The sequence below is a fragment of the Sordaria macrospora genome, chromosome 2, assembly GCF_033870435.1.
Source record: "Sordaria macrospora chromosome 2, complete sequence".
Taxonomy (NCBI): Eukaryota; Fungi; Ascomycota; class Sordariomycetes; order Sordariales; family Sordariaceae; genus Sordaria; species Sordaria macrospora.
The window spans coordinates 5,066,676-5,085,264 of record NC_089372.1 but is presented as its reverse complement, the minus strand read 5'-3'; the positions used below and the strand labels follow the sequence as shown (position 1 = coordinate 5,085,264).

General features: G+C 53.7%; 3 protein-coding genes across 3 annotated transcripts; all 3 read left to right on the top strand.

Moving 5' to 3' along the window:
• Nucleotides 1-434: 434 nt before the first annotated feature.
• SMAC4_07544 (uncharacterized protein) lies at nt 435-6,356 on the top strand. Its single transcript, XM_024655354.2, has 3 exons — nt 435-1,387; nt 1,611-5,520; nt 5,577-6,356. The coding sequence occupies exons 1-3, from the start codon at nt 1,264-1,266 to the stop codon at nt 5,614-5,616; spliced, it is 4,074 nt and encodes a 1,357-aa protein (XP_024511253.1). The 5' UTR covers nt 435-1,263; the 3' UTR covers nt 5,617-6,356.
• A 1,272-nt stretch (nt 6,357-7,628) lies between these two features.
• SMAC4_07545 (uncharacterized protein) lies at nt 7,629-10,643 on the top strand. The gene is made up of 2 exons (XM_003344489.2): nt 7,629-8,231; nt 8,294-10,643. Exons 1-2 carry the CDS (start codon nt 8,056-8,058, stop codon nt 9,090-9,092), a joined length of 975 nt encoding a protein of 324 aa, XP_003344537.1. The 5' UTR covers nt 7,629-8,055; the 3' UTR covers nt 9,093-10,643.
• Nucleotides 10,644-12,579: 1,936 nt separating this feature from the next.
• On the top strand, nt 12,580-18,217 carry SMAC4_07546 (uncharacterized protein). Its single transcript, XM_003344490.2, has 3 exons — nt 12,580-12,877; nt 12,953-13,228; nt 13,294-18,217. Exons 1-3 carry the CDS (start codon nt 12,832-12,834, stop codon nt 14,334-14,336), a joined length of 1,365 nt encoding a protein of 454 aa, XP_003344538.1. The 5' UTR covers nt 12,580-12,831; the 3' UTR covers nt 14,337-18,217.
• The last annotated feature ends 372 nt before the right edge of the window (nt 18,218-18,589 follow it).

Genomic DNA, 18,589 nt, shown 5'->3' with positions numbered 1-18,589 from the left:
CCCGTCGTGACCTCGACCCTTCGAGGCTCTTTGCTGTCGAATAGAGAGTCGTGAGACTATGCCATCGATGTGTCGTCAGTCTGTAATTAATTTTAAACCAAGGCGAGGGAAAGGAAACGGGTCTATAAAGGGGGCTCAAAGGTTGCTTCATTGGGTAGTTGTAAGAGGAGCACACGGTGTGTCGCGCACATGGTGTATCCGGTGCACCCTAACACCGTGCGCACTTGCACCCTGGCGCTACTAACACTGGGGGCGACCTTTCAGCTGTCTGGAGCGAGTAGTCGCTGCTAGTGGAACGCCGTGGTGGTTCTTGACTGCCCGCTATAGGTTTGGTAGACCATTGCAGCGGGCTGCCCACCGGCGCTGATAGGTTATAGGTGCAAGCGGCGGGGGGACCAGACGATGCCCGCTGCTGCCGCCGCCGCACCGTGTATGCGCCTCCAAGGAGGGACGGACCTCAGGACAGTGAAGGCGGGACTGCTGCCAGGCCCATCCCGTCGTTCTCACGCATCAGTTCGTCACTGGTAGCAGGTACAAGACAGGAATGGACCTGACCTTTCAGGTTCCTCTCGCTGACTGCCCTCTGCCTGCGGTGCTGATGTGTGCTCCTCCTCTCCAATGCTCCTCCCAGGTTCAAGGTCCAGTCCTCCTGACTTTCTATAGCAGCGAACCTCTTTCCTCCTCTTCCACCTTCCACCACCTCCGAACTCCTCCTCCTCCTGCACTCTCCTTTCCCTTTCCGTCCCCACGAACCTCAACCCGCATCGGCTTCAGGCTTTCTAGCTTCAACGTCAACTCGCAAAGCCGGACACCTCCCTCCCTTATCTCTACACTCCCTCGTAGCAACTTTTCAATCTCTCATTATAAACCTCTTTGGACTCGATTTCAATTTCATCCAATCCGCTCTACTGCGAAACAAAACTGTCCTTTGGGGCGACCACGTCTCCGCACCGCAACCAAACATACCGGAACTCCATTCATCGCATCTGATGCATCGCAACGGCAATCCGGCCACACAAAAAAGATAAACAAACACAGCTCAATAACCTAACCTCCTCGTCTCAGTTCGGTCGACTACGCCTCGATTCGATTCCCACTCGACTCGACTCGACTCGACTCGACTCGGCTCGTGCTCTTCGTTCGTCACACGCTTTAGTTTCCAACGCCGAATTCGCCTTGCATTCGCACTCGACGTGCACCTTTTTCTGCCTGGATCACCCCAAAAGTCATCTGCACCTGTCCGTCCCAGCAAACTCCTGCATCATGGACCAGCAACAGCAGCCTCAAGGAGGCGTCCCTGGTCCCACCGGCCGACGGCTCCATATCGCCCACCGAAGAAGCCCTTCGGAGCTGACCCCGTTGATGAGTATGTTCTCGAACACGAACAGTATGTTTTGAGTTTCGCTGTTGTCATCGCCATTGTCATCGTGTACTATCGCGGCCCTCCTCCCACCGCTTTTGCACTGGACTATTTTTGGACGTGGCGAAAAGCTTCATGCGCCAATGATAATACCCCTGACCCTCCTCTCGTTCCCGCCTTCTATCCTTTTGTAACCCCTCATCCCCCCTCAATGCGGTAGCGTACTAACTGGATATTCTTCTCCGCGCAGTGGAACAGCTTGCCATCCAGCAGCAGATCGAACTCCTTCAGCAGCAGCAACAGCAGATTACAGCTCAATATGCCAACCTCGGTATGCTTCCGGCCACCCAGCCCCTGGGCCCTGGCGGGTTCACCAACTTCCAGCCCATTGCTGGTTTGGCGCCCCAGGCGGGCTTCCAGTTCCCGGTTCAGCTCCAGCAGCAGCCGTCCCTAGCTCCTCCTACACAACCACTCTCACATCGCCGTAATCAGTCGGCCATTCCAAACATGGGCATGGGGGGCCCGCCGCCTGCTCCTTCTGCCGGTGCCTCTGGTTCGACTTTCGGCAACTTCCAGGATCCTACCCAGGGTCACGCCCGAGAGAACAGTACCGGCGGTCGTGGCGGTCGTGGCGGTTCCGGCGGTGGCCATCAGAGAAGACATTCCTTGGCCCTGGCCGATGCGAAGAAGGCCGCCGAGATCGCCCAACAGAAGCGTACGACCTCTACCTTCCAGTTCCCTGCTGCTCCTGCCTCGGGCTCCTCCGAGAAGTCTGAGGATGATGCCAAGACCACCCCAAGCGCTACGCCTGCTCCGGCCGAGGGCCAGATAGCTCAGGGCTCGTCCTTCCGTGGCGGCCGTGGCGGCCACGGTAGGAGCCAGAGCATGGCTGTTGGCGCCAATGGCCGTGGTGGCCGCGGAGGCCATTTCTCTACTGACTCTATGGGCCAAGGCAGCGACTTCTCTCGCCGTGGTGGTGGCCATGCCCGCACTGGTTCCCGCAACTTCGACGGCAACTGGAGGAACCAGAACCAGAACCAGGCTCAGGACCAGACCGCTTCCATTCCTCAGAACCAGGGCTTCCAGCCCGGTCATCGCAGCCGCGGCTCTGTGAGCCAGTCCATCTCCTCCATTGGATCTTTCCAGTACCCTGGACAGCCTCAGCTGGTCCAGTTCCCTGGCCAGATGATGATGCCCCAGGTTTTCCCTGGCCAGCAACTCAACCCGATGCAGCTCAACCAGCTTCAGGCTCTTCAGCTTGCTCAGATGAATGGCCAGCCACTTACTGGTCTTGCCGCCAGCCAGCACGCCCCCCAAATGGCTGCTCCTGGTCAGCAAAGCCAGCAACAACAGCGCAAGACGCTTTTCACTCCTTACCTTCCCCAAGCTACTCTTCCCGCCCTCTTGGGTAACGGTCAGCTTGTTTCTGGTATTCTTCGCGTGAACAAGAAGAACAGAAGCGATGCCTACGTCTCGACCCAGGACGGCCTGCTTCCCGCCGACATCTTCATTTGCGGCAGCAAGGACCGCAACCGTGCTCTCGAAGGTGATCTCGTTGCGGTCGAGTTGTTGGATGTTGGTGAAGTGTGGGCGCAAAAGCGTGAGAAGGAAGAAAAGAAGAAGCGCAAGGATATCACCGACACTCGTTCCGGCTCCATTAGCGGAGGCCAAAACACTGGTGACGACAACGGCAACGCTGAGGGAGGCCTCCGCCGCCGTGGCAGTCTCAGACAGCGTCCTACCCAGAAGAAGAATGACGACGTCGAAGTCGAGGGTCAGAGTCTTCTTTTGGTGGAGGAAGAGGAGATCAATGATGAGCAGCAGCCCCTCTTCGCTGGCCACATCGTTGCCGTCATTGAGCGCGTTCCAGGCCAGATGTTCTCTGGCACCTTGGGTCTGCTCCGCCCGAGCAGCCAGGCTACCAAGGAGAAGCAGGAAGCCGAACGCGCTGCGAGAGACGGTGGCAATGGCCGCCAACAAGACTCGCGCTCCCACGAGAAGCCCAAGATTGTTTGGTTCAAGCCCACTGACAAGCGCGTTCCTTTGATTGCCATCCCCACCGAGCAAGCCCCCAAGGACTTCGTGGAGAAGCACCAGGACTATGCGGACCAGATCTTCGTGGCTTGCATCAAGCGCTGGCCCATCACTTCTCTGCATCCTTTCGGTACTCTCGTTGAGAAGCTGGGCAAGATGGGTGATCTTAAGGTTGAGACCGACGCCCTCCTTCGTGACAACAACTTCGCGTCCGACGAGTTTGCTGAGGCCGTTTTGCGCAACGTCAGCCAGCAAGACTGGTCGCTTGAGAGTGAGGATCAAGCTGCTCTTGCCACTCGCCGTGACTTCCGTGGCGAGAATGTGTTCACTGTTGAGTTGGATGGCTCTGTCGAGCTTGGCAACGGTGTTCATTTCAAGCAGTTGCCTGATGGTAAGATCGAGATCGGTATTCATGTTCCCGATGTCGCCCACTTCGTTAAGCCCGGTTCACTCGTTGACCGTGAAGCCAAGAAGCGCGGCACTGCGGTCCATCTCGTCAACCGCTTCTGTGCCCTTCTTCCCCCCAAGCTGTCGAGCGAGCTTTGCACCCTCACTCCTGAACAGGATCGCTTGACCTTCAGCGTTGTGTTCCACGTCAACCCCCAGACTGGTGCCGTGGCTGAAGGCGACACTTGGATTGGAAAGGGTATCGTCAAGAGCGGCGGAAAGGTGTCGCTTAACCAGATCGATGAAGCCCTTTCTGGTAGCAGTGGATTCTCGCATCCGTCCGTGAAGGCTATGGATATCCAGATTCTTAACGCTGTCGCTCAGAAGTTCCGCGAAGCTCGCTTGGGTGCCGGTGGCGAGCCCATTGCGCCTCTTCGTCTCCTTCAGCAGCTTGATGATGAGAACATCCCGCCTAAGCACAACATTTTCGAGTCTAGCCAGGCCACCGAGCTTGTTGAAGAGCTTATGCACAAGGCCAACACGTATGTTGCCCAGCGCCTTGCGCAGGGACTTCCGGAGAAGGCTCTTCTGCGCAGACAGTCTGCACCCAACTCTCGCCGTCTGCAAACTATCGTTGATCGCATGACTGCTTTGAGCTATGACATTGATGCCACCAGCAGCGGTACCCTACAGAACAGCTTGTTCAAGATTGACGATTCTGACATCAGGAAGGGTATGGAGACCCTCCTCGTCAAGTCCATGCAGCGCGCCAAGTACTTCATTGCTGGCAAGACTGCCAGTCTTCTTTGGCCTCACTATGCCTTGAACTTGCCCCTCTACACTCATTTCACTTACCCCACTAGGCGCTACGCCGATATCATTGTCCATCGTCAGCTTGAGGCTGTCCTTTCCGATGGAAAGATTGAATATACTGAGGACTTGGAGAACCTTGTCAAGACCGTCGAGGCTTGCAACACCAAGAAAGACTCAGCTCAAAACGCTCAGGAACAGAGCGTTCACATTGAGTCCTGCCGCACTATGGATAAGAAGCGTCAGGAGGTCAATGGTGACCTGATTAGCGAGGGTATCGTCATCTGTGTGTACGAGTCTGCCTTTGACGTTCTCATTCCCGAGTGGGGCTTCGAGAAGCGCGTCCACTGCGATCAGCTTCCTTTGAAGAAGGCCGAGTTCAGAAAAGAGAAGAGAGTTCTCGAACTTTACTGGGAGAAGGGCGTTCCCAGCTCCGCCTATGTCCCCGAAGATGAGCGTCCCAAGGCTGCTGCTTCTCAGCGCATCTCGAATGCTCTCGCTGCGGCTCGTCAGGCCGAAGAGGCTGACCGCGCCAAGAAGGAGCGCGAGGAGACTGCGCGCAAGCAGATCGAAACTGGTACCGTCTCGCACGATGATGTTGACGCTCTGTTCGAAGATGAGGACGACATCGAGGACAATGCCTCTGATATCACCGAGGCTATGGCCGGCGCATCTCTTGCGGAGCGCCCGACTCAGAGCGTGCCCGGTTCCCCTACTCAGTCTGCGGCTGAGGCTGTCGGTACCCTCCACCGTACCCGGTCCGACTCGAAGGTGCCTGTCGGTGACACGCCTGAGGCTCGCTTGACCAACAAGGAGAAGTACTTGAAGCTCTTCAAGCTCCGCGAGGAGGGTGGCGAGTACATCCAGGATGTGACGGAGATGACCCGTGTGCCTGTCATTCTCAAGACCGACCTCTCCAAGAGCCCACCGTAAGTTATATATCCCTTCTCCTTTTACATCATGCATAACTAACCAAACTCTTAAGGTGTCTCACTATCCGCTCGCTCAACCCCTATGCCCTCTAAATGTTTTGATGATTTGGAAAGACTATGCGTGGCGGTTGAAGAAGTGTTTAAGATGACTCAGCGATGTGGAAATATTGTTAAATAAGTAGGAGGAACGGATGATGTGTGATGGATTAGGAAGTAACGTCTCCAAGATTGCTATGGGGTGTGTCCCTTTGTTAAGGATATGGTGTGTGTATGTCTTATAGTCTGTTGGCTTATTCGCGAAGGTGTCATGTTATATAAGACCCCAACATGGATAAATTGGCGGATGACAGTTTGTGGGAGTATCAAGCATAATTTGGCTACCTAAATAGTTTTTGGGGACGGAGGATGAACACGTTATGATGAGGATTAAGAAGACAGTAACAGAGGAACAGATAAACGTGAATGAGGATTATTCGACGGAGTGGCGAGAAGGCTTGGGAAAAGCAAGCAGCTTGCGTGTCCATTTCGCAGAATAACAATCTTTTGAGATTCGACAAAGTCCTAACGAAGCCATCGCCATTCGCCGCATGTGTTGTTGAAGCTTCATCCATGCCGAGTGTGGGTAGAAAATGTTGTGTTAAACATCACCATGGAACACGGCTTCTTCGACTCGACATCCATGTCTTCCGTTTCCGTTTCCGTAGAAGTGAGAACAAGCGAATGAGCGAAACCCATCGCTACCTTGACGCGTGATGAGATGTTGGGAGTCAGTCGGCGTTAAAAGTAGTCTTGGAAGGCTTGGAGGGGTTACAGCACGGGGGGGAAAATCCAAAACGTTTAAAAGAGTTGCTGGGGGGCTTGGTAAGTAAGGTACCGGGTTAGAGCAAGTCCGTGTACCCGTAAGACTTTGAAACGTGTTTGAGACGTGGGAAGCGAAACAACCCCCCCCCCCCCCCCCCCCCCTTTTCAAGACTTTTATCCCCTGTCTATATCTCGACGAAAAGATGAATCCTCATTTCGAACACACGCAAAGAGAGAGAAAGAGATGATTTCCATGGAGATGGAGATGGAGATGGAGATACCCGAGCGCACGCAAGGTTAAGTAAGCGTTAACTTTTGTTTTTATGTTGATTATTAGTTCTATTGGTTCGGCGCCTTAGTTGGCCATGGGTGTTTTCCTCCTTTATGCTTTTTCCGCTCGTCAAGACTCGACGATGTGATTTTGGATTTGTGATGGACCAAAGACCAAGACCAAGGCCAGCCCAAGAGAGGCTAAGAACTCCACCAAGAAAAGAGCCAGACCAGACGCTTGAAGAGATGTGATGAAAAGGGTGAGGTAACCAACCATTCTTGGTGTTTCGTTTCTTTGGTTCTGAACAGTCTACCTCTAGTTCACTTGGCTTCCGTCTCACCTGCTTGTTACACAAAATAGGTAGCTGCATCGATCCTGAGAAATGCTTGGACTGAACCGACTTTGACTCAGCCTGTGTTGGTGTTGAGAGGTGGGATCGAAGGTATCCGTCCGGGCCCTTTCATTTTCCTCTCAATGCCATTTATTGTCAGAACGAACCCCAGTTGTTTGTTAATATTGCATCTGGAGAGCGGGCGGCTTATTCACATCTTCACATGCCACAACCACCTCACAAGATGTCAGTATGCCAGATTGGTATGCAGGCCCGAGAAAGAGAGATTCATATGAGGTACGTGTATAAGTTTTGATATATTTCAAAGGTAGTATAGCATAGTATAGTATAGCATGTATGTATGTACGTACCTTGCTTCCGACTCCGAAGCTCCTGTCACCACTCACCAGGCACGGCGGGAACTCATGCATAACCCCTGACCCTTGTCTCTTGGTGTTTTAGACTTTTGGGAAAATGGGAACAACCACCCTCCATTTCCGCAAACTATACTACCCAGATCCCCGGAACACTCAACAGCCGTTCGCCCCCGAGTGAAGCTATCCTCCTTGTTTCCAGGTGCTATAGTAGTGTAGTCAAATGTTCTGTTGTATCGATAACCCCGTATTCCGTGGTCCGGCCGCTTGGCGTTCGCCTGCAGTCACATCACGTCTTGTGAACTTTGTTTCCTCCTTTTGAAGAGATATATCCATACCTGGCTGTCCTCTTCAGGGCCGGTTGTTTTGTTGTTTTTCCTCCCTCCTCTTATTCCCTTCACCACCATTCATTTAACGTTCACAACAACCTGGTGTTGTGTTTGTTTGTGTTGCAGTTAACTCTTCTGTTTCATTCTTTTATATCAAGCACTGGTCTGCTTCCTAGCTGTTGCTTTCACTCTCCTTTTCTCGAGTTTCTACCTGTCTCTTCAAGCTGTGCTCATCAGTTCTCGAACACCGAATCACGATCATTCCGAACGATCAGCGACCAAAAGCCCTTTGCCTGCGGTTGGGCATAATTATCTTGTAATACTTGGACAAGAACAGTCCACACACGCACACAAGCATACACGCCACCAGAAGAAACGACCTACCTCTAAGCCAACTCATCAAAAGCAGTCGACGAAGTAGCCAACATGCCTTCAATCACAAAGACTCTCGGCCTGATTACGGCAGGCCTAGCTGCCCTGGCCTCAGCCTTGCCCGCCGTTCCCAAGTTGACGGGTAACCAACTCAACATCCACAGCTTCATGAAGCGACAGAATGCCCTGGCCGCGGCCGCAGGCCTGACGGATGTTGATATCCTGCAATTGTATGTCCTCCTCTTCTCTTCTTGCATCAGCCTCACAACAGCTAACCCGCCTGCCTTTTCAGCGCTCTCACTCTCGAGCTCCTCGAAGAGGCCTTCTACCGCGAAGGCTTCGCAAAGTTCCCGGCCGCCGACTTCACCGCGCTCGGCCTCTCCGAGTCTCAGATCAAGGACCTGCAGGGCATCGGCAGCACCGAAGAGGCGCACGTAATCCTGCTACAGGGCGCCATCGCCGCCGCCGGCGTCAAGCCCGTGCAGGCATGCACCTACAACTTCGCGGCTGTCGACTCCGCCGCCGCAATGGTCGCCACGGCCGCCGTGCTCGAGAACGTCGGCGTGTCGGCCTACCTAGGCGCGGCGCAGCTGGTGACCGACCCGGGCATCCTGACAACCGCGGCCTCGATCTTGACGGTTGAGGCGCGCCACCAGACCTTCATCAGAGCGGCGAGCGGCGTGGTGGCAGTCCCGCAGGCCTTCGACACGCCCTTGTCTCCCAAGCAGGTGTTCAGCCTTGCGGCGCCCTTCATCGCGAGCTGTCCCGAGGGCAGCAATCTGATCTTGACGGCGTTTCCGACGCTGACGATGGGCGGGGACGGGAAAACGGTCGCGGCTGCCGGGTCCGAGGTCAAGCTGCAGAGCACCGATGCGTCGGTGACGGCTGGCGCAAAATTCTGCGCCTTCACCACGGGTGGTGTCCCCGGCGGCACGGCGTTCACGGCGTTCGATGCTGCTACGGGCGGGTGTGTCGTGCCGCAGGGCTTGAACGGCGTAGTTTATGTGAGCTTGGCGAGCGCGGGCCCGTTGACAGGCAAGCTGACGGATGATATCATCGTGGCCGGTCCGATCGTGATGCAAGTGTCGTGAAAAGGTTGACGGCGTGGGAGGGGGAGCGTCGGTGGTTCTGTTTGTAATCGCAATCGTCAGCAAGTTTGTCTTGGTATTGGTGGTTTGAGGAGCGAAAAGCAGTAGAAACACGATGGAAAGCAACGATTTTGCATTCAATTCTTCGCAGATTTTCAATTGTACATATTTTGTACGTGTCTTATCTTTTTGTCCTCCGGTAGAACTGGAAAGCGCATCCTGCTAAGCTCGTCAACTTCGTATTCAGTTTCGGCAAGTGACATCTGCTTCCCGCTCGGTGGAATCCCGCTCTCCCCAGAAGTCGAACCTGTCGTTCCTTCCTCGAATGGAAGGAGGGGCATCTCCAAATTTCAACGGGTAAGGTAGCTGGCCACTGGATTCAACTGAAAGAGCGATCTGTGATGAGATGGGGAAGTGCGCTGCAAGTTCAATGATTGCTGTGCTGCTCTTGCCATCAATGACATCAAACAGTGACAATGCAAGGCATTGATTGAAAAAACAAAATCAAGCGGACAGCTTCCAAGTTCGCTTGGCTGCGTCAGCAGTCTCCAAAATATTTGGTAAGCCGAAGTCATTCACAGCGTCTCGCGCAAAGCGCACCTCGGCAACCACCTTAGTGATGTTCGAGATCGCCGACGCCGACGCCCACATCCTCCGTGTGGAGGCGAGTCGATCAGTCACAGAAGGATAAACCACGCAAGAAACGGACGACACCACAAGTACGAACTGGGAGCGGAGATGGGTATCCGTCTTGGATACGACAAGCCGGCAGCTACATACCAGTGAAGTCCAGTGCCAAGGTCATGTCGGCCCGTATATAGCGCCCAAATGTGAGATAAGGTCGCAGCGGATATTGAACGCGGGTGCAAGCTTCACTGGCACTGCAGAGTGCAGACACCAGGCTGCAAGTGCTCGCAGCAGCGCCGGAAGCCGCGTTGGCCGCTCGGAGATGGGTTCTTGGTGCCGCTTAGCCCCGAATCGTCGCATGGGGGGTTGATGGACTCGATAGGGGAGGCGGTCGTGTGGATACCGTTCGAGATACGGATTGCGGTGCAGTTTCCGTGATGTGGACTCGGGCACGGGCCCGACGCCAGGATTCCCACCGTTTGACTGGCGACCCGAAGTCGACGGCGTCTAGCGGCCGGGATTGCCCCTGGTTTTGGCGCTGGCCATCGGGAAGAATAGGATGTAAAGAAGCTTGTTTCCACTTCACGGGTGGCCTCTTTTTCGTGAGTCGGATTCCACTTTTATTTCGGCGCCACGTAAGAGCAAGCTTGTGCCGCGCTAGGGACGGACCTGTTGTTGGTCGTGTATGTGTATATGCCGAAACAAGCCAGCCGGCGGGAAGCTATTCAAGAGAAAAATTCGAGCTGAGAAACTGCCACCGGAGAGCAGATCTACACCCGATGTTGGTCCGAAAAGCGTGTGCTCTGGCGAGGTTGGCAACCTCCCATCGATCGTCGAAGTTTTCGGCATGTCGACTTTTTGAACTTTGTCGCTTTTGGATGGTCGCTGGCTCGCTGACTCGGCGTAGCTCGGACTGTGGTGTGCTTGTCTGCCCAGACTTTTCCCTCGCGCGTTGTCGATGGTGAAGACTATTTATCTAGTTCTCGCCGAAGCGGACCGCGACCGTGATAGTGGCGGAGATACACCACAATCTCTCCATCTTTTTTCTTCTTTTCGTTGCTCCTCCGTCCACTGATAAGCTCCTGCAAGGCTGAACGATATCGCTGGAGTTTGCAGGGACCCTGAATCATGGTCTTGCATCCCAGGAAGGAAGGTGGGGGTTCGTGACAAGGATGTATACTTGGGAATGCATTCACACCAACCTCGACGACGGCGACGGTGCATGGCAAGCAAGGGCCCTTGCTCTCCAGGGCGGTCTCGGACTGCAACCCGACCTGTCCTGGCCTCCTCTACCTCCCAAACTGGCTGATCAAACAGACCAATGACAGGTATCAATTCGTGAGCAAGAGGACAAATTGTGTCGCATTCACCCCTATCCGTCCAATGAAACCCTGGTGTGCCTCAGCGTTACATGACACTGGCAGCCTGCGACACGCGACCTGCGAGGTCGGAGTGCTCGAACGACGGTAGCGACTCCCGAAGCGACGTGGGCGAAGTGGGGGAGATTTGGGACTTTGCTCACGACTTGGCATTGATCCGTGTTCCGATCTTTTCCTCAGAAGGAGCGGATGGGCTGGTCCGGCGAAAAGAGCTTCCAACCCCTGCGAAACCGACACTCACTTGTACTTGTAACTGTTTACAAAAACCCTCGAGGCAGCCAATCAGCGCTCTCTGATAAGACAACGGACGATCTATGCGGCTGTGGCGCCCGGCGTGGAGCCCGCCGAGGTTGTGCAGGAAGCGCAGTCCCAGCCTGCCATGTCTTGATTCATAGACAGGGGGAGGGGGGAAAGCGCATTTCACTTCTCGTCTCAAATTTCTCTGTTCTCGCCCCAGCTGGCAACTTGAAATGTCGCGCACGAGCAGGACAAATATATGGACAGAAATGGCTATTGTCGACGATGGTGAATACTTGGGTATCATCAACGATTCTATTGCACGTTCGAATTATGTACATCCAGGCTGGGGTACCTTATGTTCTTAGAGTACTAGCCTACAGGCTAATTGGTGCTGATGAAATAGCTCTATCGAATATCGATAGCTCAGAAATGGTGAGCCGACCTCGGAGCGCTGACAAGACGGATGACGTTGATCCAGCCTGTCACAGGCCATCACACCCCCCAAAGTCTAAAACAGCCAATCCTACACGCGACCCTCCCACCCAGATGCTTGATCAATGACATTTCCATTCTGCTGCTAGATCCCACGTTGTATGTATGCAATGTGCAGATGAGCGTGGAAATGATGGACGGCGGAAAGATTTTCGCAGAAAAAAAAGGCGCGTCTCGATGCTCACGAAACATGACGGTGCTGTGGGCACTGGGGGGCCTTATTAGGGACATGTTGTCTCGAGAACGTTGCTGGACGGAGTCTTCAACAATATGTATCGCGTTCATCGATATGCAATCCGCACTGCCGGTTCAGACCACCTCTGCCAATCTGGAGAGCGACATTCGGATGCATCTGATATTGCTGAGCCCAGACGGCACCATATCCCGTCTTGACAGCACCCTTGGTGGCCAAGTACACAGTGACAAACTGACAGGGGCTAATCCCGGCGCAACTCCACCACGCCGAGTGCCCCCATGCGGGCTCCACGCCCCCATCCCTCAATGGCATTCTGCAGCTGGGATTGTTCGCGGGCGGGCTGCAACGCGGGATTTGAATGCCGCCTGGAAAACATACAGGCGACTAGAGACGAGACAGGGTCTGTGATGGTTTCATGCTCGCCTCCAGGTCGCTCCATGTTCGGAGGACGGGGAAGGCACTAGGGACGAGGGGATCGAGGGGGGATCGAGGACAACCCGGCATGCTTCGTGCTATCCTCGCAACCTAACGCCGTGGGCCCCCTCCGTCCCGCCCGTCTCGTCTCGCCCAGTCGAGGTCTCCGTCACGCCGACTCCTCCCCAAACCCTCAAGGTTACCTCTGCTTCCTTCCCCCAGTCGCCCCAGCTACTATTTTGTATAAAACCTTTTCATCCCCTCCTCCAGAGAGCACAGCTCCCTCTCGTCTTGTTCTCTTGCTCATCCATCTTGCCCTCCCACCAAGCACAACTATATCGATACCCGGTGGCCAACCCGTTGCTTTATTTTTATACCCCTCACCACATTCAAAATGTCCAACCTTCCCTCTGAGCCCGAGTTCGAGCAGGCCTACAAGGGTATGTCAACACCAAGAGAAACACATGTCTATCGTGTAGCCACGGAGCTGGAGCTGACTTGACTTCCCACCACAGAGCTGGCCTACACTCTCGAGAACTCCACCCTCTTCCAGAAGCACCCCGAGTACCGCACCGCCCTCAACGTTGCCTCCATCCCCGAGCGTGTTATTCAGTTCCGTGTTGTCTGGGAGGACGACCACGGCAACCTCCAGGTCAACCGCGGTTACCGCGTTCAGTTCAACTCCGCCCTCGGTCCCTACAAGGGTGGTCTCCGTCTCCACCCCTCCGTCAACCTTTCCATTCTCAAGTTCCTCGGTTTTGAGCAGATCTTCAAGAATGCCCTCACTGGCTGTAAGTGACAAAAGCGGGATTTACACAAGACAAAAGAAACCAAGTAGCTGACTCGGCGTCTCCAGTGAGCATGGGTGGTGGCAAGGGTGGTGCCGACTTCGACCCCAAGGGCAAGTCCGACGCTGAGATCCGTCGCTTCTGCTGCGCTTTCATGGCTGAGCTTTCCAAGCACATTGGTGCCGATACCGATGTTCCCGCTGGTGATATCGGTGTTGGCAGCCGCGAGATCGGCTACATGTTCGGTGCCTACCGCAAGGCCGCCAACCGTTTCGAGGGTGTCCTTACTGGCAAGGGCCTCTCCTGGGGTGGTTCTCTGATCCGCCCCGAGGCCACTGGTTACGGTCTCGTCTACTACGTCGGCCACATGCTCGAGTACTCTGGCGCTGGCTCCTACGCTGGCAAGCGCGTTGCCCTCTCTGGTTCCGGCAACGTCGCCCAGTACGCCGCCCTCAAGCTCATTGAGCTCGGCGCCACCGTCGTCTCCCTCTCCGACTCCAAGGGTGCCCTCATCGCCACTGGCGACAACGGCATCACCGTTGAGGATGTCAACGCCATCATGGCCATCAAGGAGGCCCGTCAGCCTCTTACCACCTTCCAGCACGACGGCCACGTCAAGTGGATCGAGGGTGCCCGCCCCTGGCTCCACGTTGGCAAGGTCGACATTGCTCTTCCTTGCGCCACCCAGAACGAGGTCTCCAAGGAGGAGGCTGAGGGTCTCGTTGCTGCCGGCTGCAGGTTCGTCGCTGAAGGTTCCAACATGGGCTGCACTCTCGAGGCCATTGAGGTCTTTGAGAACCACCGCAAGGAGAAGAAGGGTGAGGCCGTCTGGTACGCCCCTGGCAAGGCCGCCAACTGCGGTGGTGTCGCCGTTTCCGGTCTCGAGATGGCTCAGAACAGCCAGCGCCTCAACTGGACCCAGTCTGAGGTTGATGAGAGGCTCAAGGACATCATGAAGAACGCCTTCTTCAACGGTCTCAACACTGCCAAGACCTTCGTCGAGGCTGCTGAGGGCGAGCTTCCTTCCCTCGTTGCCGGCTCCAACATTGCTGGTTTCGTCAAGGTCGCCCAGGCCATGCACGACCAGGGTGACTGGTGGATCAAGAACTAAGCGGTCTTTTCTTTACCGTTTGTGAAACTTGGAATGGGAAAAAAAGGGAATTTTTTATGATGGGAACTGAGAAATGAAAATCACGGGCCGGAGTTGGGGTTTGCCATGCTGTCTTACCGAGCAGGCTTGGGTTCTTTTGGCGTTTAGTCTTTTCTTTTTAGATGGAGGCGGGTTTGATGACTTTCCATGCGCATATACCATTGGTGAATTCATATCCTATCTGTCGATTCACAAAACGTTTATTCTCTTGAAATTAGTTCTTCGTGACTGTGACTACTTCGGGTGCGTGCTTCCGCTTCCCTGTTGTGTGTACATTGGACGAGTCCTTAATATCTTTAAGTGTGTCTGCCTTGCCAATTCTTTGCGTTGTCTCTGAAGAACTTGGAAGTAACTTTTTTGTTTCAGAATCCCTCATTTATTCCATGGCCATATCAGATATTGCCCGGTATCCGCGATGTTGGTTGGAATCAAGATGGTATTCGGTATGAAGTCATCGATGACCTCTTGCGCCGCAAAAAAACGCCGGACAACGCCGCCCCAGTTGGACACACAAGAACCGAACTTTTGAAGTTTCAGAGATTCCGATACTGCGCTTTATTGAACTTCCATGCCACCTCACCTCTCCTTCACCTGACTTCCTTGTCACCATCGATATATACTTATACTGTCAAGTACTTTTTTTGTACAGGCTGCTGCGCCGCAAACGTTACCTGTTCCGGAATGAGGATAACTTATGTGAGGCTTGTTTAGATTCAATATTTTTCTCCTGGAAAGGAGGAAAGGAGGGATTCGGCCCGCAGGCCCTCGTAGTAGTCCACATACATAGACAACAAACAGTAAGAAGCTTATTGTGTGGGCATGTGTGGGCATGTGCGCGCCATGCCGTGTCAGAAGTATGTTGGTAATATCGACGGGAAGTATTGAACGTTGGCTGCTGTTGCCGGTTAGAAAAGAAAACCGTGCCGTTGTGGCTTTGATGAAGTTACCGTTGGTTTTCCCTTGGTTTTCAGTTGCTGATACACATGTACTCTGTTTGGTTTAGGGCTTACAGTAGAAGGCTTATGGGCTTATGGGCTTACCAGTACTCCGTTGACCGAATATGCGACGGAAGGAAATATGTACTCCGACTATACGTACGTAGGTACGTAGTATAGAGGCTTCCAACTTACACCTAGCCGACCCCAAAAGCGTTGGAACATTTTCCCATCTCTACGATTGACGTCGTTCAGCATGACAGTTGAGAGTTTTAGTCTAGAACGTCAGTGGCGCGCGGTGGGCTCGAGGGTGGCATCGTCGGCATGACTCGAGAAAGATGTGCGCTATCTGATGTCTAGTTCTAGGGCGTCCTGGATCATACATGCGGTACCGTACGCGGATATCCATCTGATTCCTGTTCTTTTCCGATCCGAGGGTTGTCGATACTTGTATCCAGTTGCGATACGATATGGCACTTTTGAGAATTGGAATGTGGGCGAATATTGGGTGCGCATCACAACCTTGTCTTGTCGGAGTGCATGAGGTTCGGATTCCGTCACCATACGTAGCTAGTCAGTATGGGTGTTTGATCTGATTGGACTATTGATGGTGAGAGTGTTGGGAGACTAGATGAGCACTAACTTGTTTGTATGGCGGATAGAAGCTTTTACAGTTAGTACGGAACTCAGCAGCAAACACATACCGAAAAGCAGTGATGTAGTAGTGTGTAGGCTGCCTGATCCCCGGGCCATCTTTCAGCTTCCTCTGTACAACTTCAGCAACCGAAAAGGGTGATATCGATCCAGATGACAGCATATGAGAAAGAGAGTTGGGGAAGCACCGAGCTAAGGGATTCATGGAGTTGAAACAAATGTTGTGGTGGCGATGCCATTCCTCTTTTAATCTTTCTCCTCCTCCTTGGACGACATTCATGCCTCATGGGAATGATCTCAGCTACCGGTATATCCAATCCTCGAACGGCGCAACCACACCTCCCCACGGGGAACGGCGTGTGGTGTCACGGTGTGCGTGCGTCACCTTAAGTACTCTTTCCATTCCTGTCTTTGATCATTTATTCACCTTGGTTGCTCTGGACCCAACCTACGAAACGAGAAACGAGAAACGGGTGTGACGCGAGGATGTGTGTGACGGCGACATGACTTCTTTCTTTTGTCCGAGTCTGGTCGTGTAATTGGTGGCACTAAATTGGGGAAAAGGGAGGGAAGAAGCAGCAGTAACACTTGGGAATGGGGGATACAGAGAACACGAGGGAGCCTGCCTGCTGGGGAACACGGGAGCGATATCATTAGGTGTCGATGTGCACTTTTGGATTAACATTTCACAGAAAAAGGTACGGTGTAAGGCGATATTGGTGACATTGGGGTAAACGCCAATAGATTATTCTCAATTGGATTGCTGATGCCTTGTAGAGATGAATTGGGTAGCCGGATTTGGCGCGCAAGGCAGTCATTTTCCTTCCGGGTTTACCAGACCCATCCCATCGCATGGAAGCGACGACTGTTCAGCTGGTAACTCTCACGAGGCTGTCGAGTCGCACCTTCCCTCTTGGGGCTGCGAACGAAAATTCTTCGCTTCGACGCTTCCAGACCGCCGTGATGACGAGGAGTGGAAATTGCCGTTGACCGGTTTCCCTTCTCTTCCTCGTTCCATTGCTACGGTAAGACTGGATAGAAACCTATTTTCCTCTCGTTATATGCCTACTGAGAAAACAATTGACGGCGCAGTTGAGGTCGTTAGGATAATCGCCAGGCATCCACATTGCACTGGACCGTCTCGACCGAACATTGTTCGCACTCGGCTTCTGGGATTGTGCTCCCTTGTCACCTATGAATGGTACCCATTCCCTTGTCGTTCGGCTCAGCATCAAAAGGGGTTCCTTGTCCGTAGCTCGTCAAGCACTGCCTCAGCCCTACCGACAGTAAGTAGAGACAACGGGCCGTTCCACCACCAACTAACTTTGCCATGTGGATGCTAACTTTGTCCCAACAGAGCCGTTGGTGATTCAGAAGGACTCGCACTGCTGGAAGTCAAGAAGAAAAGAATGACAAAAGTCAAACGTCTTTGCTGCCATGGGCTGCTTGAACCCTTAAAAGCATGTTAAACAGGGGCAGTTGTTCCCGGAAAGCATCATGCAATTTGCATGATACCGTACATGCTACGGCAGTCAAGCCACCACCCGCTGTCACGTTGTCAAACTGCCCGGGGAGCAGTACCTATATGCAATGCGTACTATCGTCCCCAAATTCTTCCCGACCTTCGACCACCCGGACTGGCCGCCACGAGAACGGAGTGAAACGGGAGGTTTCCAACTCCTCTGCAACGAACATCATCTCACCTGCTTCAGGGCTGGATGCGACCCCGAAATGCGGGAGAGCGGCAGAAACGACAGGCCGGTTGAAGCCTACGCTGGAAACCGATCCCCATTCGTTTCTCCATGACGATGACTGCCTTCCGTGCCTTTTTCTCCGACGTCCCCCTTTCTCAGAAAATCGTTATCATGGGGGGCCACATTGTGATCGGACAGTGAAGAGCGTCCAGTTGCGTTGAGGGTGGGGGATTGATGGCGTCCAGTCAACGTCCCCGTTCTACCGTCATGTGCCCGGGCATGGACCGGCTAGTGATGGGCCGAAACGAAGATGACGACAATGACAATGGCCACCTGGGGGCTGTTTGTGATACGGTGTATCAAAACCGACCTTGTCTCTGAGCACTCGTGCACTATCAACGACGATCAGTAAAGACAGCAGATTGGGGAAAGGGAACGACGGAAATGGACATGAACTGAGAAGAGTTCTCGCAGTCGTGCGTAGCACTCGTCCGGTGGCTTTGAGCTCGTCCTATCACCATCTACCATAGGTGCTAGCTTCGTTTTCAAGCCAATAGGATTGGTGATAGCATCTCTAAGCCAAGAAGCGCAGGGGATATCAGCCACTCAATGGATCGACCTCCAATGGCAGCTCGATCGCTGGCTGTTCGCTACCCCATCCTCCAGGGCCCAAGACCCCCTTCTCCGGACAAAATACGGACTGCCTTCCGGTTCCAAAGCTGGAATAAACCGTCAAAAAAGCATTTGCGACAGTATGTTTACAAGAAAGCTCCATGGCGGTATCCTCGTATCAAAAGGTCGACTTCATCTTGCAGCCAGAGCCATCAAAGATTTCATGAGAAAGGGAGCTCACGATCACATGTCAAGATTCGGTTGTTTCCAAATCGAAAAGAGCCTCAGATATGTTCGCCAAACGAGAGACAAGATCTGA